Source organism: Lepisma saccharinum, chromosome 18 (assembly GCF_977018435.1).
Source record: "Lepisma saccharinum chromosome 18, izLepSacc3.1, whole genome shotgun sequence".
In the NCBI taxonomy this organism is placed as follows: Eukaryota; Metazoa; Arthropoda; class Insecta; order Zygentoma; family Lepismatidae; genus Lepisma; species Lepisma saccharinum.
The window spans coordinates 873,127-900,274 of record NC_139246.1 but is presented as its reverse complement, the minus strand read 5'-3'; the positions used below and the strand labels follow the sequence as shown (position 1 = coordinate 900,274).

The window sequence follows — 27,148 nt, the reverse complement described above, 5'->3', positions numbered from 1 at the left end:
CAACAACAACAATAAGAACGCGCGTTCTTTTGCCCAAATAAATACTTTCGTATTTATGACCATTTAGCTTGTCCGTTTTTTTTATTGGAGGCCAAGATATTAGTATATTTAAATAAAACACTACTTAGACGAGAGCGAGAGACAGCGCCTGAGCAAATACTTGTTATTTAACCATTATTTCTTCCATAATTGAAAAAAAATAAAGCATAAGATTTCCCAGTATTTTTGTCTGCATATAAAACGTTCCCATTTCATAAACAATAAAACTATATTCTTACATCCTACATTATAGATACATATTATACAATGTGCATAAATGAAGACTAAAATTGGTAAACGCTGTAAGTGCCACAATAATTCAAACACCGTTTTCCACGTTAAACTGTGAAATGTGCCATGCTTTATAATGGTAAACGTGAAATGTGGCTGGTAGCCCTCTAAGTAATTAAAAGGGCGTGTAAAGAGGTCACTAGTGTGCACGTTCTTACGTGCTGATGTGTGGAACGACGCTATTTCCCAATACTTTCGCTTTTGGCACTTACAACGTTTACCACTTTTAGTCCTCAAATACAGAGAACATAAGTACCCTGAGTTCTTTAGAGGATTTACAAAGCAACAGAAGGGAAAGCAATCCCCTATCTGTCCTATAGGAGATAGATTGGAGGACCTGTAACCACGGACTTTCAACCATTGGAGCGTGGGGCGAGGGAACAAGGGAGGTAGAGGCAGAAATCTTCCCTTTCCGTTCCGGCGGCCGTTTCTACCTGAAACTGGCGAGGCGGAGGAAAGGTCAGCTAGTCCAATCTTACCAGCTAATGTCACCGAGGGACGAGAAGCGCGTGAAAAAATATTGCTTATGAACTGCGCCAACAAGACAATACATATTGTGATTTGAAAATAATTAGAGACGTGAGATTGATTGATCTATCTCTGCTAGACTAGCTACTCCTCAGTGCACGTCACTGTCTGAATGTATATCTACTCTCTGCAAGGTATAATGGAATCCTGCAACTATCATACAAGGTGGAAGCCTTCAGAAGGAAGTTGCTGCTTTGTAAGAGGAAGATATTTATGGTTCGTTCAATATTGATTGGCACTCCTCCTATAACTCCTGCAAAGTAGCAGTGTGAAATGTTTGTCGATGTCTGCGTGAAGATAGATGATAGTACTGTCTACCGCCACCAGATAGGCAGCATTTGTTCCGGCATGCCAGTACGCTGGTGGACAGCGATCCGACAACATGGCAACAGAGACGCATGGGCAACGGTGGACAGTGTGGTTTCTCTGGAGGGAAGGAGTGACTGCTTCAGAAATCCACAAGAGGTTAGTAGCCATATGTGGGGAGACAGCACCAAGTCGCAGATCCGTGTTTCGGTGGGTAGCAGAGTTCAAAGACGGCAGGGACTGTGCGAAAAAACGCAAAAGCACTGGGCATCCAACAACTGCACGCAAAGCAAACAATGCCCAGCGTGTCAATGACTTGATAATGACGAACAGACGCATGACGTTTGATGAACTACAGAAGGCAACAGGTTTATCACGGGGAACCCTCCACACCATCATCCATGAGGATTTGAAGATGAAGAGGGTGTGTGCCCAATGGGGCACAGCAGCGTGTGGAGAAATGCGAACAGTTGGTACATCAGTACAGTGCAGATTCAGCGGAGTTCTTTGAGTGTCTGGTCACCGTCAACGAGTCATGGTTTTTCCACGATACTAAAGAAGAAAAAAACGCCAGTCTATGGAGTGGAGGCATACTGGGAGCCCTCGTCCCAAGAAGTCACGGCCGGAACTATTCGTGCACAAACAAATGGCGATTGTGTTCTGGGATCAGGAAGGGATACTTCTGGTGGCTGGCTCCTTTCCAATAAGACCATCAACAGTGATCGGTACTGCAGTTCACTGCTCCAACTCCGCCGACGCATTCAACAACGCCGCCACGGAAAATGGGGACGTGGCGTTCTTCTCCAACAAGACAATGCGCGCCCACATGCCAGTCGCCAGACCACGACCACCGTGTGTGAACTAGGGTTTACTGTGCTACCACATCTTCCATATTCGCCGGATCTCGCTCCTAGCGACTATGCCCTATTAGACGCAAGGAAAGAGGTCATGCTGGGTAAGAAGTTCACCACAAATGACGAACTTCATGCAGTTGTCCGCCAGTGGCGCCGGGATACCCCCCCCCCAAATGGTTTGCTATGCAAATACGGAAGCTGCCAGAACGATGGCAACAGTGCATAGACATTGGCTGGGAATACCTTTAATATAATCTGTATTCGATTGTTCAATAAATGGTACCTGTGAACACAAAAAAATTGTAGTGCCAATCATTTTTGAACGCCCCAAGTAAAAGATGAAAGCACCGGTGATTGCTTTCGTAGAATAAACAGGACTACAACTAATTGAAGAAATTCAAATATTGCTGTATGCCTGTTTTCCTATTTATTATCCAACTTTTCTTACTGGCTATATTTATCCTTTGTATCTAATCAATATCGTATCGTTCAATGAATTGATACCAGCTTTTAAACATTTAAAAATTGCAGTGTGTTCGGAAAGTTACTTTTTATTTATTTGATTTGATTTAGTTTATTTTACTTCGCGTTTTGTGCCTCTTGGCTAATTTGCGAAGATGGGGATGAGTGATGAAATGATGAAATTGATGAATGGACATTCACAAACAACCAAGCCCGACCGGGATTCGAAGCCGGGACCCTTGGCGTCGCAGCGCGATGTGCTAACCACTCGGCCACAGGGTCGGGCTGGAAAGTTACTTTTAAAATGGTAACTAGTTACAGTCACAGTTAAAAAAGTAACAGTTACAGTTACTCATTTTAAAAAGTAACTCAGTTACAGTTACATGTACTTCAAAATTAACTGTAAGTTAGTTTTACATTTACTTTCTGCTGAAAATTTTCTTGCAACCAAATTACACAAATCGATCATTAATTGTAATAACATATTTTGTGAAGACTAACATGTATTATACTTATGTTACTGGTACATAATATAAGTCTTCGTATATTTATATTTATTACAAAATAAAGTGCTCGTCTGTGCTTTGTGCTACACCATGAAGGTGTGTAGGGTGTGTGGAGTTAGAACCCCACACTATTTTGATCATGGCCGAAGGTGGGGGTGACGTGATCAGCATCACGTCCCTGGCATCCTTTACCTCCCCCTCCAGAATTATCCTCCAGACCAACTTTATACGACGCTGGGTGGGCGCTGGAGCCGCTTCAACAGGTGTAAAAAATATCTCGGTTCTACCCCACCGAGGATCGAACCCGTGGTCTCTCGAATGGTAGTCAGGCACCCTAACAACTTTTTTTTTAGGAATACCCCTATGCGGTAGTATCCCCCGTTATTCACATCTCTATTTTCACGTATGTCAATTTTCTGCATTCTGCATTCTCATTGGAACAAACGCAAACATCCATGTCCGAAATAAACTAGAATCCGGGTCCCCTGACATATAGTGCGTTGTGCTAACCACTCCGCCACGGAGGTTGACGTGAGCTACTGCGACTTAAACATTTGTATTTATTATCATTGTTGTTCTTAAGGAATGCCCATTGGAGTTGGGGGATTCTAGAAACTGTGTAGAAAGAGAGAGTCTTCATGAATTAAGTAATGATAATGGTATAAGATTGATTACTTTTGCAACCTCAAAGAATTTAATTGTGAAAAGTACCACTTTTAAACAAAAAGATATCCATAAATACACCTGGTCTTCTCCAGATGGTAAAACTCATAATCAGATAGATCATATTCTCATTGATAAGAGAAGGCATACTAGTATAATTGACGTTCGTACACATAGAGGTGCTGACTGTACCAGTGACCATTAATTAGTAATTGCTAAATTAAGAGAAAGACTCTCAGTGATAAATCATAAGCAACAAAATCTAAAAGTTCTAAAATTTGATACAGGAAAGTTTACTGAAGAAAGAATTAAGAAAGATTACCAAATTAAACTGTCAAATAGATTTGATGTTTTGCAGGATTTAAATGATGATGAAAATATAAACGAAACAGACGTAAATAAGAATTGGGAGCACATACGTAATGCAATAGAATCAGCAGCTAAAGAAAGTATAGGATACCATAAACCAAGAAAAAGTAAGCCATAGTTTGATAATGAATGTCATAATCTAATAGAAATAAGAAATCATGCTAGACTTAGGTGGTTAAATAACTCTGATGATACAAATCTAAGCAATTATAATAGAATAAAGCGAGAAGTTAACCTAATGTTTAGAAGTAAAAAAAAAGAGATTACTTGAATAGTAAAATGAACGAAATTGAAACAAACAGCAAAAACAAAAATATCAGAGATTTAAGTATTATAAAGGTGTAAATGAATTTAGAAAGGAGTGGCAACCTAAAGTAAACTTGATGTAAGATTAAGACGGTGATTTTCTAGCTGACCCAAGCGATATTCTAAATAGATGGAAGAACTACTTTAATGATCTTTTAAATGTTCATGTAGTAATCAGAAGTAAATGAAGTGCACACAGCAGAACCTTTAGTTCCAGAACCTAACTTGACTGAAGTTAAAGATGCTATTAAAAGGCTAAAGAATAACAAAGCACCTGGCATTGATTTAATACCAGCTGAGTTAATTAAATATTGTGGAAATTCGTTAATATGTCAAATTCATAAATTAATTTGTTTAATATGGAATAAAGAAGAAATCCCTCAACAGTGGGAAGAATCCATAATTGTTCCTGTGTTTAAAAAAAGTGATAAAATGAACTGCAATAATTACCGTGGAATTTCTCTACTCTCAACAACATATAAAATATTATCTAACATTCTTTTTACAAGACTAACCCCATATGCTAATGAAGTTATAGGTGATTATCAATGTGGATTTAAACGTAACAGATCAACTACAGATCAAATTTTTCACATTAGACAGACACTTGAAAAAAAGTGGGAATATAATCAAAATGTCCATCACCTATTCATTGATTTCAAAAAAGCATATGATTCGGTCAAAAGAGATAAATTATATAATATATTAGTAGAGTTTGGAATACCTAAGAAGCTTGTTAGTATGATAAAAGTATGCACCAGTGAGACAGAAAGTAAAATTCGTGTGGGTATTAATGTGTCTGACAAAATTTACAATTCATGATGCGTTAAAACAAGGAGATGTATTATCTCCAGTGCTCTTTAATTTTGCCTTAGAATATGCTGTTAGGAAGGTAAAAGAAACTAAAGAAGGACTAAAATTAAATGGTGTGACTCAGTTGTTAGCATTTGCAGATGATGTAGACTTACTGGGGGATGATGTGAATACAATTAAGAATAATGCTAAAATATTTTTCAAAACTGCTAAAGAGATAAGTTTGGAAGTTAACAAAGAGAAAACTAAATATATGCTTACAGGCCGAAACCAAGTGTTAGGTAATAATCAAAATCTAATTATTGATAACAACTCGTTTGAACCAGTTTCCAAATTCAAATACTTAGGAGTAATATTAACAAATGAAAATTATATTAAAGAGGAAATAAAAAGTAGGCTTAATTCAGGAAATGCATGTTACTTCTCTCTTCATAAACTTTTGTTTTCTCGTTTAATATCTAAGAAACGAAAAGTTAAAATATACAAAACAGTAATTTTGCCTGTAGTATTATATGGGTGTGAAACTTGGTCCCTTATATTGAAAGAGGAACATAAATTGAGAGTATTTGAAAATAAGATCCTTAGGAAAATATTTGGACCTAAAAGGGATGAGGAGACAGGTGAGTGGAGAAGGATACATAATTTAGAACTACATAATTTGTATTCGTGTCCAGATATTATTAGAATAATTAAATCAAGAAGACTTAGGTGGGCAGGCCATGTGGCACGAATGGGAGAGGAAAGAGGAGTATACAGGATTCCTGTTGGGAAACCTGATGGTAAGAGACCAGTAGGAAGGCCAAGACGAAGATGGAGGGATAATGTTGAGATAGACCTAAAGTAAATCGGTAGGGATGGAAAAGAGTATATAGATCTTGCTCAAGATAGGGACAGATGAAAGGCCTGTGTTGCTGCAGCCATGGACCTTCGGGTTTAAGAAGGGTCGAGAGTTAGTTAGTTAGTTAGTGGTGTAGAAAGAGAGTGTGATATCACTCACGCAGAATATATTCTAAGAAGGGAGGTCTGTTTCGCTTAAAGGGCGTGTCAGAGAGAAATAAATTTTGTTGTATAATTTCAAGTGTTTATGAACCAGAAAATGATAAATATTATAATGTAGTAGCCTATAATTGTGCGTTATCAATGAAAGTGAACATGGAATTTTAAACTTACCCCTTCAGTTCTCTCTGAGAGGATTACATAAACAAACAAGAATGATGGCTAGGGTCTTCCTGATTCGTTAGTTTGCCACTTGAGTGTTGTAATTCACTGTTGTATCAATAATAATGGTGAGATTTGTCGTATTGTTATTTCAAGAAAATTGGTTCTCATTTAAATCTTAAACGAATAGCACTTACCAAAACATATTACTGTTTTCAAAATATCCAGAAATGCTGAATAATCGTAAATAAGCGAATTCTAACCGGAAATAGCTTTACTTTCATTTTTGAATTATCAGGAACCGAGATAAATGAAATCACGTGGAAACAATTGGATTGTTTTCCATTCATATGCGCAATTGTTATCTCTCGCCTTCTTCAGTTTCGTTCATACTACCAGTATCGTTGAATTATTTCATGAAAACACTGAAATATGGCAGTACGTCCCTTTTCAGCTTAATCCGATATTATAGCAAAGGAAGAAACTATCGGATGCTGCTTACAGAAGGGGGAAGTTATAAGGTCACAGAAGAACAAACTACAGAAACAAGAGACACTTCACAGCACACAACTGACAATGGTAAACTGTCAACAAGAGGAAGTAATTCTCCTCCTAGAGGCTTATCTTACCGCTTCTGGAAAATCTACCCCTCTTCCGAGGTGTGAATATCGCTTTGGAATTCTGGTCTACCAAACAGCAGAAACTAAATTCCAGCTCACTTTGTATCCAAAATCGCCAATAATTTATGACACTTACATAGCAATTTAAGTGTCGCAAAGTAACTGTAAAAGTAACTGTAGAAGTAACTGCCAAAACGTTACTTCTATCGTAAAAAGTAAGTCAGTTACAGTTACTCACTTTTAGAAGTAACTAGTTACAATTTCTCTCCTCCACAATCAGCCTCCATTCCAATCTATCATCAATTTTTCTCCTCCACCCTTTAATTTTCATTGTCCGCAAATTTGCAGCGACGTCATCTATCCATCGAAGTCGGGGCCTGCCCTTTCTTCTTGCATGGTAAAGCTTTCCTTTCAACATTCTTCTTGGCATCCGGTCTTCCATCATTCTCTCCACATGCCCCAACCACTTTATTCTCTGGGCTTTGACAAATCTCACTATATCTTGGCCTTTTATTAAATCATCCAGCTCTGCATTATATCTTATTCTCCAGTCGTCATCTTCCTTCACAGGTCCATATATCTTTCGTAATATTCTTCTCTCAAATATTCTGAGGGCATTTTCATCTGACAGTTTCAAAGTCCAATTATCTGATCCATAAGTGACAACTAATCGTACCAGTGTCCTATAAATTTTAAGCTTTGTATTTATTGTGATCAGTCTATTTCTAAAGAACTGCATATTTGCAAAATATGCACGATTGCCTGCCTATATTCTTTCCTTTATTACTTTACTCATATCATTATCACTATATGCCATTGTCCCCAGATATTTAAAACAAGGAACTCCCTCAAACTTATTATCTCCAATTGTCAGATCTTGAGGTGCTCTTTTGATCTCAGAGTTAGACATTCTCATATACTTTGTATTTTTTCATTTACATTGAGCCCTATTTTTATTGCTTCTCTTTCCATTTGCTCATAGATTTGTTTAAGTGTTCTTATTGTTCTAGAAATGATTGTAACATCATCTGCATATGCACATATTTGACTGGATTTTCCAAATATGGTTCCCTTTTAATCAACTACATTCATTACTTTGTGCAATGCTAGATTAAATAATACTGCCGAAAGGCCATCCCCTTGTTTCACTCCTGTATTGAATTTAAACTCTTCGCTCAGTTTACTACAAACTTTCACTCGTGCCTTGGTACCACTCATAGTCATTCTTATTAGTCTTATTATTTTGAGGGGAATATTATACTCTTCAAGTACCTTAAACAGTTCATTTCGATTAACACTGTCAAAAGCCTGCCTGAAGTCGACAAATAAAAAATGCAAATCCACATCATGATCATAAAACTTTTCCATCATCTGTCTAATTATAAAAATCTGATCAGTAGTGCTTCTGCCAGGGCGAAATCCACATTGGTACTCTCCCAGTATATCTTCTGTGTAACATTTTATTCTCTCACTGATCAATCCTGACAAGATCTTATAGCCCACACTAAGAAGTGTGATGCCTCTGTAATTTCCGCATATCAATTTATCACCTTTCTTATAAGTTGGGCATATTATTCCAGATTTACATTTATGTGGCATTGTTTCATTTTCCCATATCATTACAATCAATCTATGTATTGCTGCCAACAATGCGTTACCACCAAGTTTGATAAGTTCAATTATTACTTCATCCTCGCCTGGAACTCTATTATTACTCATTTTCTTCATTACAAATTCAACTTCTTCAATACTAGGTACTTGTACCTCATGACCATCCCAATTTTGTATATTCCTATCATACTGCTCTTCTTCTTCTTGGTCTTCCACTTTACTCAAAATCTCTTTAAAGCGCTCTGTCCATCTATTGAGTATCTGATTCTCTTCTACAATTACTTTCCCATTCTTATCCTTACATACTTCTATTCTTGGCTCAAATCCTATTCTCATTCTATTTATTGGTCTATAGAATTTTCTTATTTCACTTTGCTGATTTAGTTCTTCTATTTCTTGCATCTTCTTTTTATACATCATTTTCTTCTTTTCCTTGCATACCCTATGTGCTTTCCTTCTTAGTTCTTTATACCTCTCAGCATAACTTCGAGTTTCCCTCTGTAGCATTCTCTCTCTAGATTTATTCTTCTCATCTATAACCTGTCTGCACTCTTCATCAAACCACTCATTCCTTTTAGTTTTCTCTTCTCCAAAAGTTTATTGTGCTGCCTCCTTTATCACTCCTATTATTTCCCATTCTTCCTCAACCTCTCGAAGTCTGTTATTCTCTTTTTCCTTCAGTTTACTCTGTACCTTACTTACATATTCACTAATAACTTCTTCGTCTTTCATTTTTTTCATATTCCACTTCTTTCTCTTGGCCATCCCGTTTCTTTGCACCGCTATCAATTTTCCCTCATTACTAATTTTACCAGGTAGTGGTCGCTATCACAATTGGGTCCTCTGCAGCTTCTCACATCAATAACTGATGAGGCATGACGTGCATTAACCAGTATATGATCAGTCTGGCTTATTGTTCCGTTAGGTGCCTTCCATGTTCCTAAGTGAATTCTTTTATGTTCGAAACAGGTACTTGTTATGATCATGTTGTTCCTGACAGCAAACTGGCAAAGAAGATTCCCATACTCATTGTTTTCTGCATGGAGAGTATGCCGCCCTGCAACCCCTTGTTGTTTCTTGTCCTTTCCTATCTGAGCATTAAAGTCGCCCAATACGGTTACCATTTCATACTTTTGGATCTTTCCACATGCTTGTTCCAGATTGTCATAGAACTCTTCTTTCTCGTTCTCATCTTTCTCTTCTGTAGGCGCACGTCCATTTATAATTGTTATGTTTCTAAATCTTCCTCTCAACCGAATTCTTCACATTCTTTCATTAATTTCTTCAAATTCCATAAGACTTTTTCTTATCTTTTTGGTTATTATAAAGCCTACACCGAATTGTCCGGTCCTCCTCTCTGGTCCATTATAAAGTAATGTGTACCCTGGCTTGTCAATTCTTCCTTGCCCCTGCCATCTAATTTCCTGAAGTGCAACCAGATCATACCTAAATTTTAATATCTCATTTGACACTAGTAGTGTAGATTGGTTGTTTCAAAGTCGTACTTAGTAGGTATTCTCTTTTTTTATCAATTGAATATCACTTTTTGACATATTTTGACAATTTTTTGTCGATGTTTTAGCGTTTGACGATTTTTCAGTGCAATTTTCACCGCATCTCATTTTTTTCCCACTCGTACTTGGTAGGTATGCATTTGTAGCCTCTTTTTTATCAATTGAAAATCAGTTTTTGACATATTTTGACAAATTTTTGTCGATGTTTTAGCGTTTAGCGATGTTTTTGTAAAATTTCCTATTTTTCTCTTTTTTCCCACTCGTACTTGGTACGAATGCCACGATCTTACGTGATATAACTTAACCTATTCATTTTTTTTCGTGCTAAACTACACGAGAGCCTCTACGTGCTTTGACCTACTTTAGAGTAGAACCATAAAGACAGAGCTGCAACTGAAAGTGAGGCTCGAAGTGAGGCTCGGTGAGGCTCGACTTAATAGTTTGCTCTTGTAAGACATAAGCCTTATTTTCTCGCAGTGTTGCCAACATTTTACTCGAAATAAAATCACCAAGGTTTTTTTTCTTGGTCTAACCTATGTTATTGAACTGCGTTGTCACGTCCAAACCTGCATGACTTCCGAACACTATTGGTTTTATTCATATTTTTTCTTACGTATAGGTGTATATGATGAATCCCCAAACAGATTTTTCCTAAGTCTTACTGTTTCCAAGATAACCCCACTTCCGGTTGCCATTTTGGATTTCTGAACATAGGTTCTATTCATACTTTTTCTCACGTATAGGTGTACCTGATGAATCTGCAAACAGATTTTTCCTAAGTCTTACAGTTTCCAAGATAACCCCACTTCTGGTCGCCATTTTGGATTTCCGAACATAGGTTCTATTCATATTTTACTTACATATAGGCGTACGTGACGAATCCGCAAACAGATTTTTTCTAAGTTTTACCGTTTCAAAGATAACCCCACTTCCGGTCGCCATTTTGGATTTCCGAGCATAGGTTCTATTCATATTTTACTTACATATAGGCGTACATGACGAATCCGCAAACAGATTTTTCCTAAGTCTCACCGTTTCCAAGATAACTAGTAGTGCAGGTGCACCGGTTCAACGTCAGAAAGTGGGGCTCGGTGGGGCTCGGTGGGGCTCGCCAAACCTCAAAAACTCACTTTCTCTCCACGTTCCGCGCCTTATTTATTGCGCTGACGATGTTTCACAGCGTAGAAAACAGCACCAAAACATCAAAAACTCACTTTGATTATTTGGAGCTCACCAAAACCTCAAAAACTTATTTTTATTAATTGAGGTTCACCAAACCTCAAAAACTTTTATTTTCTCTCTATGTTCAACGCCTTATTTATTGCGCTGACACAACGTGATGAGTAAATAATGCAGTTTTTTATTCTTGAAGGATGAATGCACCTTATCGTAATTTTCCAACTCCGGCAATGTTTGTATATCGTGACTTTTGTAAACCTCTCTCTCGGGAACGATGTGCCACACACACGCGCGTGCACGCCTATATTGTGACGCAAACAAACAAACAAATAATATTTTTTTTAAGATTCCTGGCCCCCTAACCCCACTTCCGGTCGCCATTTTGGATTTCCGAACATAGGTTCTATTTATATTTTACTTACATATAGGCGTACGTGATGAATCAGCAAACAGATTTGTCCTAAGTCTTACCGTTTCCAAGATAACCCCACTTCCGGTCGCCATTTTGGATTTCCGATCATAGCTTCTATTCATACTTTTTCTCACATATAGGTGTACACGATGAATCACCAAACAGATTTTTCCTAAGTCTTACCGTTTCCAAGATAACCCCACTTCCGGTCGCTATTTTGAATTTCCGAACATAGGTTCTATTCATATTTTACTTACATATAGGCGTTCGTGGTTAATCAGCAAACAGATTTTTCCTAAGTCTTACTGTTTCTAAGATAATCCTACTTCCGGTCGCTATTTTGGATTTCCGAACATAGGTTCTATTCACATTTTACTCACGTATAGGCGTACGTGATGAATCCGCAAACAGATTTTTCCTAAGTCATGAATTGGAGGGTTCTATGGCAACTTATATTAATTCTCGTAAGAGAACAGAAAACACACACACACAAAAAAAAAAAAATACTGTGGTCACTACAACAAATAGTCTTCTTCAACCCCTATCCAACAAACCAAAAAAGTCATCATTATTCTAACTAGAACCATGTAACTAACATTGTGATGACTCATATTAAATACCTCTTAATTGTATTACTTATAAGGGTATACTATTGCACAACGTTTTTGCAACAAGTTATTACGTAATATTGTGATGACTCATATCTAATGCCCTTCGTTGTATTAACTATAAGGGAGTAAACTATTACACAACATGTTGCAACAAGTTATGACGTAATGTGATGAGTCATATCTAATGTGGCGTCTTCTGATTGGTTAATTATTACAGATGTTTTCAATACGGTCCGCGTTTTTATTATATAAGACGGCATACACTGCAGATCAGTCAGTCTCGTGAGAGCAGCCGAAGAGTGCGGACGTCCTGTTGCAGCACTCCTTGTTTTTGTAAAAAAAAATAGGTATTTAACTTTTTTTGAAGCCACATACCATCTATTATTTCAAGTTTAAAGGTGTTTCACGTGGTTTTTTATAGTAATTTCGACCAGATTGAATTTTGACGTGATCGTGCATTTTCTATTTCACCTCAAGAAATTCTATATAAATAACATACCTGAAAATTGTATCGCTATATACTAGACTTTTTGATTTCTGCGATTTTCGAAAAAGCAATGGCATCCACCACCAGTTTCAATCGTAAAAATGATAAAACTGAATGTGTTACTTGTGGAAAGCTAATCTCAAGGAACAATTTATCGGTACACAGGGCAAGATGTAGCGAAACAGGTTCGAGAATTAATCGTTCGTCACCTTCTAAGTCTTGTGCTCGATGCGGAAAGATGATCAGCATTACACATTTAAGTAAACACCTCAAAATTTGCAAACCATTGACCGAACAAGGAACATTGAAAAGAAAAATCGATGATCCAGGAACCGAAGCTTCCACTTCCAAGCAAATTAAATTATCTAATGAACGCAAACCAATTAGATCTGCATTCAACGACCAACTCCAGGATTTTTCAATTAAGTCAGAACCAGGCCGTGACATCCTTAGTTTCTTGGATGAAACGAAAACATCTGTACTAAATATTTTGAAAGATAAACTTGAAAACAACTCTATAAAAGTATACGTTGTTCTGTTTTCCGAATACGAGAAAGTTGATGGCACCACGAGTATTTTTTATCATTGTACAAAAAATCAGACTCTTTATTTTGCTGACGTTGAAAATTTGGACAACTTCTATTATAAAGTTTCCAACGAGCTGGTTAAGAAACATGACGATTTCGAGGCTAAAGGGTCGGGATGGTCTCTGTGTGGAAGTCCTCACACGTTAACTGTTTACGTGAACCAATTCTCGCCTCTTCGTGCATCCAGCTACGTTCCTCTTCCACCGAACATTCAACACAAGAGGGCTGTGTTAAATATACAGAACAGCGATAACAAGTGTTTTCTCTGGTGTGTGTTGGCTGCACTGCATCCTGTTCATTGCAAAAATAATCCAGAACGGATTTATCATTACAAGCAATACGAGTCCGAATTTGAAAGTGTAATGTCTGACATCGAATACCCGGTGACATTGTTGGATATAACAAAGTTCGAAAATCGTGCAGGAAAACGCATCGCTATTAATGTATATTCCTTTACGTCAGATAAATATCTTGTGCACCCCGTCAGGATAAGCGATATCGACGATGACGATGCTCGTGTGATTAATCTTCTTCTAATTTCAAACGAGGATGTTCATCACTACACGCTAATTCGTTCACTATCACGTTTGGTCAAAAGTCAAACAACCAAGCATGAACATTGCATCGAAGTTTGCCCGAGATGCCTAACCACGTTCGACGATCGAAAACAACTCAATTATCGAAATTACACCGGACGTCAAATTGCTATCGAGAAACTTGCCGAACATAAAATTTATTGCGGCGACAACAGACCGGCTAGAATGTTGATGCCCGAAACGAACGAAGTCGAAGAATTCAAAATGCACAAGGCATTGTTGGAACATCCCGCAATCATCGTTGCAGATTTCGAGGCGTTCCTCAAACCACTCTCCTACTGCGAACCGGATCCCGAACTTTCCTCCACAACGCCGTACCAGCTTCATCAACATAATAGTTTCGGCTATGTTGTTGTGCGACGTGATAAAATAAATGAAGCATATATATACCGCGGGCCAAATGTAATCGAACACTTCCTGGAAAAAATGGTGGAGGAGGTTGAGGTAATTGGTAGCGTACTGCTTACATCAAAACCGATGGCACCTTTAACTGAAAATGAACTTCAAAATTACAATTCCACTGAGGTGTGTCCGGTATGTGATCAAAGTTTTACTGATGAGAACAAAAAAATATTCCACCACGATCATTTCAGCGGAAACTACATAGGTGGAATTTGCAACACGTGCAATCTTAAAATCCAGAAACCTAAATTCATCCCCATATTCTTTCACAACGGAAGCGGATATGATTTTCACCACCTGGTGAGACATCTTGGCTACGATCCGAAACGTATAGGTGTCTTGGCCGAGAATGAAGAACGCTACATTAGTCTCAGCAAGCAAGTGTTGATTCCGGGAACGAAAAATACAATCGAGATGCGCTTCCTGGATTCGTATAGATTTCTCTCTGCAAGTCTGGATGCTTTAGCGAACAAACTCATTGACGATCAATTTAAAATAACTAGAGCTAGTTTTCCCAACGTAGACATAGAACTCGTTAGACGTAAAGGGGTTTATCCTTACGAATATGTTAGTGATGGTTCTAAATTTAACGACGACGCTCTCCCACCTCCAAGAGAATTTTACAGCAGACTCAGAGAGAAAGGAATCACGGACGAAGAATACCAACACGCGCAACTCGTGTGGGAGAAATTAAAATGTAGGACACTCGGAGACTACCACGACGCATACTTAAAATTGGACGTGACGATACTCGCGGATGTTTTTCAAGCGTTCAGGAAAACGGCAACGAATATTTATAAATTAGATCCAGCGTATTTCTACAGTCTACCGGGATTAGCGTGGTCGGCAATGTTATTCCAGACAAAGGTCAAGCTGGAACTGATATCGGATGTTGACATGTTACTTTTCATCGAAAGAGGGATACGAGGTGGAATGGTGCAATGCGTACAGAGACATGCAAAAGCTAATAACGTACACATGAAAGAAGATTACGATTCAAATCGAGCATCGAATTACATCTTCTACGCCGACGTTAATAATCTCTACGGACATGCCATGGTTCAGAAACTTCCTTACGGGGGATTCGAATGGTTAGATCCCACTTCGATAGACATTATTTATTTCGACGATAGCGAGTGTGGTTTCTTCGCAGAGGTAGATCTCCAATTCTACGACCACCTGCACGACACGTTTTCGGATTTGCCTCCGACTCCCGAAATCAAATGTCCACCCGACTCGGTTCAAGACAAGCTTTTGTTAACATTGGAGCCTAAACAGAGATACGTCGTCCACTACAAGAATCTCCGGTTTTTGATTGGGAAGGGTGTTCAGATAGTAAATGTTAGAAGAATACTAAAGTTTAAACATTCCACGTGGTTAAGACCTTACATAGAAACTAACACACAACATAGAACAGCTGCCACTTCCGATTTAGACAAGGACTTCTTTAAATTAATGAACAATGCGGTGTACGGAAAGACCATGGAGAATGTTAGAAAGCACGTAGACGTGAAATTAATTTCCGATAAGAAGAAATGTCGGAAGTGGATAGCCGATCCTAGATTCAAGTCGAGAAAAATTTACAACGAGAATTTGGCACTTTTCAATCTAGATATAAAATTGATGAAATTCAGAAAACCAATTTACGTTGGCGCAACGGTTCTCGACTTGTCGAAACTTTACATGTTCGAATTTCATTACGACGTGATGAAACCCTTCTACAATGATAAAATATCACTTTTGTACACGGACACCGACAGCTTCATTTACAGCATACAAATACCTAACTTATACGAAGACATAAAAAGTTCTTCCATGCTTGAGTATTTCGATACTTCTGCGTATCCTCAACCCAACAGATTTGGAATTCCATCTCGTAACAAAAAAGTCCTAGGTAAACTGAAAGATGAATGTAACGGTGATATTATTGTCGAGTTCGCGGGTTTGCGTTCGAAGATGTATGCCATGAGAACAGAGAGTAGCGTCACGAAGAAAGCAAAAGGTGTGGGTAAGAATACGGTGGAGAACAAACTCACCTTCCACGATTATATCGATTGTCTTTACTCACAATCGACGATACTAAGTATAGAACAAAGAATCCAAAGTGTAGACCACGTTGCAACGTTTTGAAAGTCGTTGATTTTGTTTCTGTATTTTCCGTCGTTGGGTTTCCTCGTCACGTCGATCGTCGCGAATCCGAAATCGTCCCTGTTCCAGCAAGAAGAGCAGCGTTTTGAAAATTGATTGATCAACAGGCCGTTGAGTTTAGATAACATGGAAGGTAGAAATTCATGATCTGCCTTGCGGTGTACAGTCTCCATTGTTTGCTTTCGGAAACCAAAGAGATTCATTGTCCTTGCTAGTTCTTTATTGTGTATGTGATAATTTGAGACAGTCAAAGTTTTTTTTTATTTTAGTTATAGTTATTTAAGTTTATTTTTTTTTTCATTTGCATTGCCTACAATTTTTACTATTTTCTAAACGATAGTGTCCCCAAGGCAACGTGTGGATTCCACAAGACAAAATACATCTTTTATCGTCGTGCGGATCTAATGTTACTTTCCTAACTTCGTTTGTTGTAATCACGTGGTCTACACTTTGGATTCTTTGTTCTATACTTAGTATCGTCGATTGTGAGTAAAGACAATCGATATAATCGTGGAAGGTGAGTTTGTTCTCCACCGTATTCTTACCCACACCTTTTGCTTTCTTCGTGACGCTACTCTCTGTTCTCATGGCATACATCTTCGAACGCAAACCCGCGAACTCGACAATAATATCACCGTTACATTCATCTTTCAGTTTACCTAGGACTTTTTTGTTACGAGATGGAATTCCAAATCTGTTGGGTTGAGGATACGCAGAAGTATCGAAATACTCAAGCATGGAAGAACTTTTTATGTCTTCGTATAAGTTAGGTATTTGTATGCTGTAAATGAAGCTGTCGGTGTCCGTGTACAAAAGTGATATTTTATCATTGTAGAAGGGTTTCATCACGTCGTAATGAAATTCGAACATGTAAAGTTTCGACAAGTCGAGAACCGTTGCGCCAACGTAAATTGGTTTTCTGAATTTCATCAATTTTATATCTTGATTGAAAAGTGCCAAATTCTCGTTGTAAATTTTTCTCGACTTGAATCTAGGATCGGCTATCCACTTCCGACATTTCTTCTTATCGGAAATTAATTTCACGTCTACGTGCTTTCTAACATTCTCCATGGTCTTTCCGTACACCGCATTGTTCATTAATTTAAAGAAGTCCTTGTCTAAATCGGAAGTGGCAGCTGTTCTATGTTGTGTGTTAGTTTCTATGTAAGGTCTTAACCACGTGGAATGTTTAAACTTTAGTATTCTTCTAACATTTACTATCTGAACACCCTTCCCAATCAAAAACCGGAGATTCTTGTAGTGGACGACGTATCTCTGTTTAGGCTCCAATGTTAACAAAAGCTTGTCTTGAACCGAGTCGGGTGGACATTTGATTTCGGGAGTCGGAGGCAAATCCGAAAACGTGTCGTGCAGGTGGTCGGAGAATTGGAGATCTACCTCTGCGAAGAAACCACACTCGCTATCGTCGAAATGAATAATGTCTATCGAAGTGGGATCTAACCATTCGAATCCCCCGTAAGGAAGTTTCTGAACCATGGCATGTCCGTAGAGATTATTAACGTCGGCGTAGAAGATGTAATTCGATGCTCGATTTGAATCGTAATCTTCTTTCATGTGTACGTTATTAGCTTTTGCATGTCTCTGTACGCATTGCACCATTCCACCTCGTATCCCTCTTTCGATAAATAGCAACATGTCAACGTCCGATATCAGTTCCAGCTTGACCTTTGTCTGGAATAACATTGCCGACCACGCTAATCCCGGTAGGCTGTAGAAATACGCTGGATCTAATTTATAAATATTCGTTGCCGTTTTCCTGAACGCTTGAAAAACATCCGCAAGTATCGTCACGTCTAATTTTAAGTATGCGTCGTGGTAGTCTCCGAGTGTCCTACATTCTAATTTCTCCCACATGAGTTGCGCGTGTTGGTATTCTTCGTCCGTGATTCCTTTCTCTCTGAGTCTGCTGTAAAATTCTCTTGGAAGTGGGAGAGCGTCGTCGTTAAATTTAGAACCATCACTAACGTATTCGTAAGGATAAACCCCTTTACGTCTAACAAGTTCTATGTCTACGTTGGGAAAACTAGCTCTAGTTATTTTGAATTGATCGTCGGTGAGTTTGTTCGCTAAAGCATCCAGACTTGCAGAGAGAAATCTATACGAATCCAGGAAGCGCATCTCGATTGTATTTTTCGTTCCCGGAATCGACACTTGCTTGCTGAGACTAATGTAGCGTTCTTCATTCTCGGCCAAGACACCTATACGTTTCGGATCGTAGCCAAGATGTCTCACCAGGTGGTGAAAATCATATCCGCTTCCGTTGTGAAAGAATATGGGGATGAATTTAGGTTTCTGGATTTTAAGATTGCACGTGTTGCAAATTCCACCTATGTAGTTTCCGCTGAAATGATCGTGGTGGAATATTTTTTTGTTCTCATCAGTGAAACTTTGATCACATACCGGACACACCTCTGTGGAATTGTAATTTTGAAGTTCATTTTCAGTTAAAGGTACCATCGGTTTTGATGTAAGCAGTACGCTACCAATTACCTCAACCTCCTCCACCATTTTTTCCAGGAAGTGTTCGATTACATTTGGCCCGCGGTATATATATGCTTCATTTATTTTATCACGTCGCACAACAACATAGCCGAAACTATTATGTTGATGAAGCTGGTACGCCGTTGTGGAGGAAAGTTCAGGATCCGGTTCGCAGTAGGAGAGTGGTTTGAGGAACGCCTCGAAATCTGCGACGATGATTGCGGGATGTTCCAACAATGCCTTGTGCATTTTGAATTCTTCGACTTCGTTCGTTTCGGGCATCAACATTCTAGCCGGTTTGTTGTCGCCGCAATAAATTTTATGTTCGGCAAGTTTCTCGATAGCAATTTTACGTCCGGTGTAATTTCGATAATCGAGTTGTTTTCGATCGTCGAACGTGGTTAGGCATCTCGGGCAAACTTCGATGTTGTTTGCATGCTTGGTTGATTGACTTCTGACCAAACGTGACATTGAACAAATTAGCGTATAGTGATGAACATCCTCGTTGGAAATTAGAAGAAGATTAATCACACGAGCATCGTCATCGTCGATATCGCTTATCCTGACGGGGTGCACAAGATATTTATCTGACGTAAAGGAATATACATTAATAGCGATGCGTTTTCCTGCACGATTTTCGAACTTTGTTATATCCGACAATGTCACCGGGTATTCGATGTCAGACATTACACTTTCAAATTCGGACTCGTATTGCTTGTAATGATAAATCCGTTCTGGATTATTTTTGCAATAAACAGGATGTAGTGCAGCCAACACACACCAGAGAAAACACTTGTTATCGCTGTTCTGTATATTTAACACGGCCCTCTTGTGTTGAATGTTCGGTGGAAGAGGAACGTAGCTGGATGCACGAAGAGGCGAGAATCGGTTCACGTAAACAGTTAACGTGTGAGGACTTCCACACAGAGACCATCCCGACCCTTTAGCCTCGAAATCGTCATGTTTCTTAACCAGCTCGTTGGAAACTTTATAATAGAAGTTGTCCAAATTTTCGACGTCAGCAAAATAAAGAGTCTGATTTTTTGTACGATGATAAAAAATACTCGTTGTGCCATCAACTTTCTCGTATTCGGAAAACAGAACAACATATACTTTTATAGAGTTGTTTTCAAGTTTATCTTTCAAAATATTTAGTACAGATGTTTTCGTTTCGTCCAAGAAACTAAGGATGTCACGGCCTGCTTCTGACTTAATTGAAAAATCCTGGAGTTGGTCGTTGAATGCAGATCTAATTGGTTTGGGTTCATCGGATAATTTAATTTGCTTGGAAGTGGAAGCTTCCGTATCTGCATTATCGATTTTCGTTTTCGATGCTTGTCCGGTCGATGGTTTGCAAATTTTGAGATGTTTACTTAAATTTGTAATGCTAATCATTTTTCCGCATCGAGCACAAGGCTTAGAAGGTAACGAACGATTAATTCTCGAAGCTGTTTCGCTACATCTTGCCCTGTGTACTGATAAATTGTTCCTTGAGATTAGCTTCCCACAAGTAACACATTCAGTTTTATCATTTTTACGATTGAAACTGGTGGTGGATGCCATTGCTTTTTCGAAAATCACAGAAATCAAAAAGTCTAGTATATAGCGATACAATTTTCAGGTATGTTATTTATATAGAATTTCTTGAGGTGAAATAGAAAATGCACGATCACGTCAAAATTCAATCTGGTCGAAATTACTATGAAAAACCACGTGAAACACCTTTGAACTTGAAATAATAGATGGTATGTAGCTTCAAAGAAAGTTAAATACCTATTTTTTTTACAAAAACGAGGAGCGCTGCAACAGGACGTCCGTACTCTTCGGCTGCTCTCACGAGACTGACTGATCTGCAGTGTATGCCGTCTTATATAATAAAAACGCGGACCGTATTGAAAACATCTGTAATAATTAACCAATCAGAAGACGCCACGTTAGATATGACTCATCACATTACGTCATAACTTGTTGCAACATGTTGTGTAATAGTTTACTCCCTTATAGTTAATACAACGAAGGGCATTAGATATGAGTCATCACAATATTACGTAATAACTTGTTGCAAAAACGTTGTGCAATAGTATACCCTTATAAGTAATACAATTAAGAGGTATTTAATATGAGTCATCACAATGTTAGTTACATGGTTCTAGTTAGGATGATGATTTTTTTTTGGTTTGTTGGATAGGGGTTGAAGAAGACTATTTGTTGTAGTGACCACAGTATTGTTTTTTTTTTTGTGTGTGTGCGTTTTCTGTTCTCTTACGAGAATTAATATAGGTTGCCATAGAACCCTCCAATTCATGACTTAGGAAAAATCTGTTTGCGGATTCATCACGTACGCCTATGCGTGAGTAAAATGTGAATAGAACCTATGTTCGGAAATCCAAAATAGCGACCGGAAGTAGGATTATCATAGAAACGGTAAGACTTAGGAAAAATCTGTTTGTTGATTCACCACGAACGCCTATATGTAAGTAAAATATGAATAAAACCTATGTTCGGAAATTCAAAATAGCGACCGGAAGTGGGGTTATCTTGGAAACAGTAAGACTTAGGAAAAAATCTGTTTGGTGATTCATCGTGTACACCTATATGTGAGAAAAAGTATGAATAGAAGCTATGATCGGAAATCCAAAATGGCGACCGGAAGTGGGGTTATCTTGGAAACGGTAAGACTTAGGAAAAATCTGTTTGCGGATTCATCACGTACGCCTATATGTAAGTAAAATATGAATAGAACCTATGTTCGTATATCCAAAATGGCAACCGGAAGTGGGGTTAGGGGCCAGGAATCTTAAAAAAAATATTATTTGTTTGTTTGTTTGCGTCACAATATAGGCGTGCACGCGCGTGTGTGTGGCACATCGTTCCCGAGAGAGAGGTTTACAAAGGTCACGATATACAAACATTTGACCGGGGCTTGGAAAATTACGATAAGGTGCATTCATCCTTCAAGAATAAAAAACTGCATTATTTGCTCATCACGTTGTGTCAGCGCAATAAATAAGGCGTTGAACATAGAGAGAAAATAAAAGTTTTTGAGGTTTGGTGAACCTCAATTAATAAAAATAAGTTTTTGAGGTTTTGGTAAGCTCCAAATAATCAAAATGAGTTTTTGATGTTTTGGTGCTGTTTTCTACGCTGTGAAACATCGTCAGCGCAATAAATAAGGCGCGGAACGTGGAGAGAAAGTGAGTTTTTGAGGTTTGGCGAGCCCCACCGAGCCCCACTTTCTGACGTTGAACCGGTGCACCTGCACTACTAGTTATCTTGGAAACGGTGAGACTTAGGAAAAATCTGTTTGCGGATTCGTCATGTACGCCTATATGTAAGTAAAATATGAATAGAACCTATGCTCGGAAATCCAAAATGGCGACCGGAAGTGGGGTTATCTTTGAAACGGTAAAACTTAGAAAAAATCTGTTTGCGGATTCGTCACGTACGCCTATATGTAAGTAAAATATGAATAGAACCTATGTTCGGAAATCCAAAATGGCGACCAGAAGTGGGGTTATCTTGGAAACTGTAAGACTTAGGAAAAATCTGTTTGCAGATTCATCAGGTACACCTATACGTGAGAAAAAGTATGAATAGAACCTATGTTCAGAAATCCAAAATGGCAACCGGAAGTGGGGTTATCTTGGAAACAGTAAGACTTAGGAAAAATCTGTTTGGGGATTCATCATATACACCTATACGTAAGAAAAAATATGAATAAAACCAATAGTGTTCGGAAGTCATGCAGGTTTGGACGTGACAACGCAGTTCAATAACATAGGTTAGACCAAGAAAAAAAACCTTGGTGATTTTATTTCGAGTAAAATGTTGGCAACACTGCGAGAAAATAAGGCTTATGTCTTACAAGAGCAAACTATTAAGTCGAGCCTCACCGAGCCTCACTTCGAGCCTCACTTTCAGTTGCAGCTCTGTCTTTATGGTTCTACTCTAAAGTAGGTCAAAGCACGTAGAGGCTCTCGTGTAGTTTAGCACGAAAAAAAAATGAATAGGTTAAGTTATATCACGTAAGATCGTGGCATTCGTACCAAGTACGAGTGGGAAAAAAGAGAAAAATAGGAAATTTTACAAAAACATCGCTAAACGCTAAAACATCGACAAAAATTTGTCAAAATATGTCAAAAACTGATTTTCAATTGATAAAAAAGAGGCTACAAATGCATACCTACCAAGTACGAGTGGGAAAAAAATGAGATGCGGTGAAAATTGCACTGAAAAATCGTCAAACGCTAAAACATCGACAAAAAATTGTCAAAATATGTCAAAAAGTGATATTCAATTGATAAAAAAAGAGAATACCTACTAAGTACGACTTTGAAACAACCAATCTACACTACTGACACTTCATTCATTTTCCCAGGTCTTAACAAAGTCCTGACATTCCATGTTGCAAGTGAAAAATTATTGGTCCGTAAATATCGCCAGGTTCGAATTCCATTATATCCATCCATCATCCGAGGCTGTTGCATTGGTTTCACAACGGTTTTATTTTTTTGCAGGGTGGGGTTGTCGGCCCCACGCCCAACCCCCAACCTGGAGGACCAGGATTTGTATAGGGTTTTCTCCCCTACAATTACATTTTCTTAAAAAAGTAACTGTTACATGTAACTAGTTACTTCCAAACACTGAAATTGCATACCATCTGTAGTAATCACACATTATACAGTATTGTCATTGTGTTGATCTTTCATGGTCACATCACAGGTATATCTATTACCGTGCGTCCATTTCGATCTGCAGCCGAGAGATCGGGAGAAGCGTGGCGGGCGGCGCTGACGGAGATGCCGACATTTGCGGCCTGAAATGCCCGCTTATTTTTATGGACATATGCAGACATTTATATAAATATTGCAAAACGAGCACTAACCTGTGTTATAAGAGTATGGTTTTAATTTTAGTAGCTTAGTGACTGTATGTGCCGATGATTTTGACACGCCCACCTCTTGTGAAACACGGCGTAGAAGTTTGTTTGGAGAACGTTCTAACGCTGCACCAATATCATCGAGTTTTGCTTCGGTTAGAATCCGTCGCTTTTGCTTAGGTGTTTTAAAATTTAACGATACAGTTTCTCGCAATTTAAGGACAAGATGTCTAACCGTATCTCTGTGTGGAGTTGAAACGCATGGGAATTTCTGTACAAATTACCTACACACGTCTCGACACGAGTTTGTTTTCACGTACGTGTCACACATAAAAATTCTTTGTTCTAACGTGAATCTTGCGGCTGGCATTCCAATCGTCTCACTGACACGTCACACATACACACTACAATAACACAAACAAGTAACTGCAAGTAACCAAGAATAACACTCTTGCGCACAGTACGAAATTAACACGCTCTTGGTTTACATTGCTCGCCACTATATTTACAACTCTGTCTTCATCTAGTCGCGAAGGAACAAAAAACTCGAGCTCGGATATTTCGGATTGCAAGGAAGCTCACGAAAACCATTCACTTTTATCGGTTTCGTCTGCAGTGTAATCCTGATACAGTGTTGCACATTCGAAACCTCCAAACGATCCCCATCGACACAAAACTCTTTCAAGGATATAAACCTAAGCAGGACGTTACTGGTCAAAACTATGATTAAAATGTTTTATTATCTGTGGCTCTTAACATCGTTTCTATAGCGTATTTATTTGTGTATATAAGAGCAGAACTTAAATGAATTACAGAAGAACTTTTGCGTGTTATAACACAGGTTAGTGCTCGTTTTGCAATATTTATATAAATGTCTGCATATGTCTATAAAAATAAGCAGGCATTACAGGCCGCAAATGTCGGCATCTCCGTCAGCGCCGCCCGCCACGCTTCTCCCGATCTCTCGGCTGCAGATCGAAATGGACGCACGGTATTATTGAGGGGATGAGCGGAGGGGAGCCACGACAACGAAAAGTTTGAAACCGTCTGATGTAAACTGCAATAATGCATTCAAATTACGACAAAACCTGACAGGTAATGAGGCGAGGAACAGAAGCAAGTCCTCAATTTGTACTTTTCATTAATAGTGTAATGTTTTTAATGTTATTTTTGCTTCTTCGCTTGGGTGTTTGTGAAATTTTTTAAAGAACCCTTGACACGTTTTCTACAAATAATGTATACGTAGAACAGAACAGGATAAACAATAAGGACGGAAATCAATAATTAATGTAACTGGTAGAAGATATAAGACTTAATTTGCCATGTATATTTACAACGTTGCACTTTCAATAATACATTTGACATTTATTGTCGTCCTGCAGACTTAAATGCAGCGGTTGCTATCACACAACGCTGCAAGAAGTATTTAACGCCTTGATCGTAGGTGGTATTTATTATAAATAACGTGAAGAATGTGGAAGTTTATGAGGAAGAACAAGATTTACTTGATACCTGCCGTTGTTAGCTGAAAAAAGGCTATCCTTCCAGAGCATTATGTCAGTTACAGATTCTGAATAGTACGGAATGTTTAGCATTAGAGATGAAAATGTTGGTGAGCTGACAAGAGTGGAGTTATTCGTGGACGTCATCTGACTAAACCACTTTTTCATCAAGACGAGAATGGTGATAGCTGCCTGCTTACCAAAGTGTCTTCTAAGTTCCTGCGTGTGTATGTATATATTACTATTTATTGTATTTAAATTCCCACAAAAATTGAGTTTTTATGCTGAATAATATGTTTTGTGTCTATTTTCAGAAATAATAAATGCCAAATCTTCCAAGATTGGGTTGAGGTTGACGTCGAGTTTCTTCTTGTGACGTGTTTTTATGCCATCACGATTGTATATAAAAACATCCACTATAGTCTCACGAAGAAGCAATCGAAAGTGAATGAGCCGGTGGGAGAGGGCAAAGAATCAGGCCATCATTCACCTAGCGTCCTGATGGTGGGCGTGGACTCGGTGTCTCGCTTGAACTTCCACCGCCAGATGCCGCTCACGAAGAACACCCTGTTGAGGGAAGGAGCAGTGGAGCTCCTGGCATACAACAAGGTCGGAGACAAAACGCTACCCAATTTCTTACCGTTCTTGACGGGGCTCTCACGAAAAGCCACTGAGAAGTCATGCTGGCGTGGTGGAAAAACAACATTTGACGATTGTGCTTTCTTGTGGAAAAACTTCAGTGAGGAGGGATTCGTGACTATGTACGCAGAAGACCAACCAAGTATATCAACGTTTAATTATCAGAAGCGAGGATTTAGGGAACAACCAACAGACCACTATCTCAGGCCGTTTTTGATCGCAGGTGACAAATACTTAAAAAAGACCACCAGAAATAACATGCATGTCTGTTATGGCCCTTCGCCGACTGTTGGAATAGTGATGAACTACACCAGGGACTTCCTACATCTGTACCAGTCCTCGAAGTATTTTGTTTTGAACTGGACGAACGATCTCAGCCATCAAGATTTGAATGACCTCGGAAGAGCAGACAAATATTACAACAATTTCTTCCAGGAAATGTTCAAGTCAGGGATTGTGAACAATACCATCATTATCTTCTTGAGTGACCATGGGATGAGGTGGGGCAAGATAAGGCAGACCCTTGTTGGGTGGGTGGAAAATAGAGTTCCGTTTCTGTTCGTGTGGATTCCTCCTAATATTCGTAACAATTACCCACACTTTATGACCTCACTGCTGAGCAACACAAGGACTTTGATATCTCCTTACGATATCCACGAAACATTGAAGGATATCCTCAGGTGGGATGTGAAGGATGGGCCTCGGAGAACTAAGACGCCATCGTCGTGTCCAAAGTGTCACAGCTTGTTTGAGCCAGTTCCCAAAGACAGAACCTGTGACGATGCAGGGATCGACGAGGAGTGGTGCGCATGTGCAACGAGATCAATAGTAAACACAAGCAGTGCGGAGAGTAAACACATTGCGTTGATGGCCGTAGACGCTGTCAATGGCATGACGAAAAACTTCTCAGCATGCGCTAAGTTCGAGTTGGAAAGTGTTTTGTTTTCGGGAACGCAAACATTGCGAAAGGAAGATAAGAATATCAAAGAATACGTGGTGCAGTTCTCAACCACTCCAGGAAGTGCAGTGTTCGAAGCGATGGCCAGGCGTAGTAAGAAAAAAGCCATGTCGTTGGTTGGCAGCATAAGTCGAATCAACGAGTATGGGAACCAAAGTTGGTGCGTTGCTGATTTCACACTCAGGCTTTTTTGCTATTGTGATTAA

The 27,148-nt window shown here is 38.8% G+C and overlaps 2 protein-coding genes across 2 annotated transcripts in view; both read left to right on the top strand.

Annotated features, from left to right (window-relative positions):
* LOC146002326 (uncharacterized) overlaps positions 1–27,148 on the top strand; it is a 220,921-nt gene that overhangs the window by 36,960 nt on the left and 156,813 nt on the right. The gene's annotated exons all lie outside the window — the stretch shown is intronic.
* Positions 1,742–27,148, top strand: LOC146002617 (uncharacterized). The gene is made up of 2 exons (XM_083140581.1): positions 1,742–2,016; positions 25,660–27,148. The coding sequence occupies exons 1-2, from the start codon at positions 1,742–1,744 to the stop codon at positions 27,146–27,148; spliced, it is 1,764 nt and encodes a 587-aa protein (XP_082996707.1).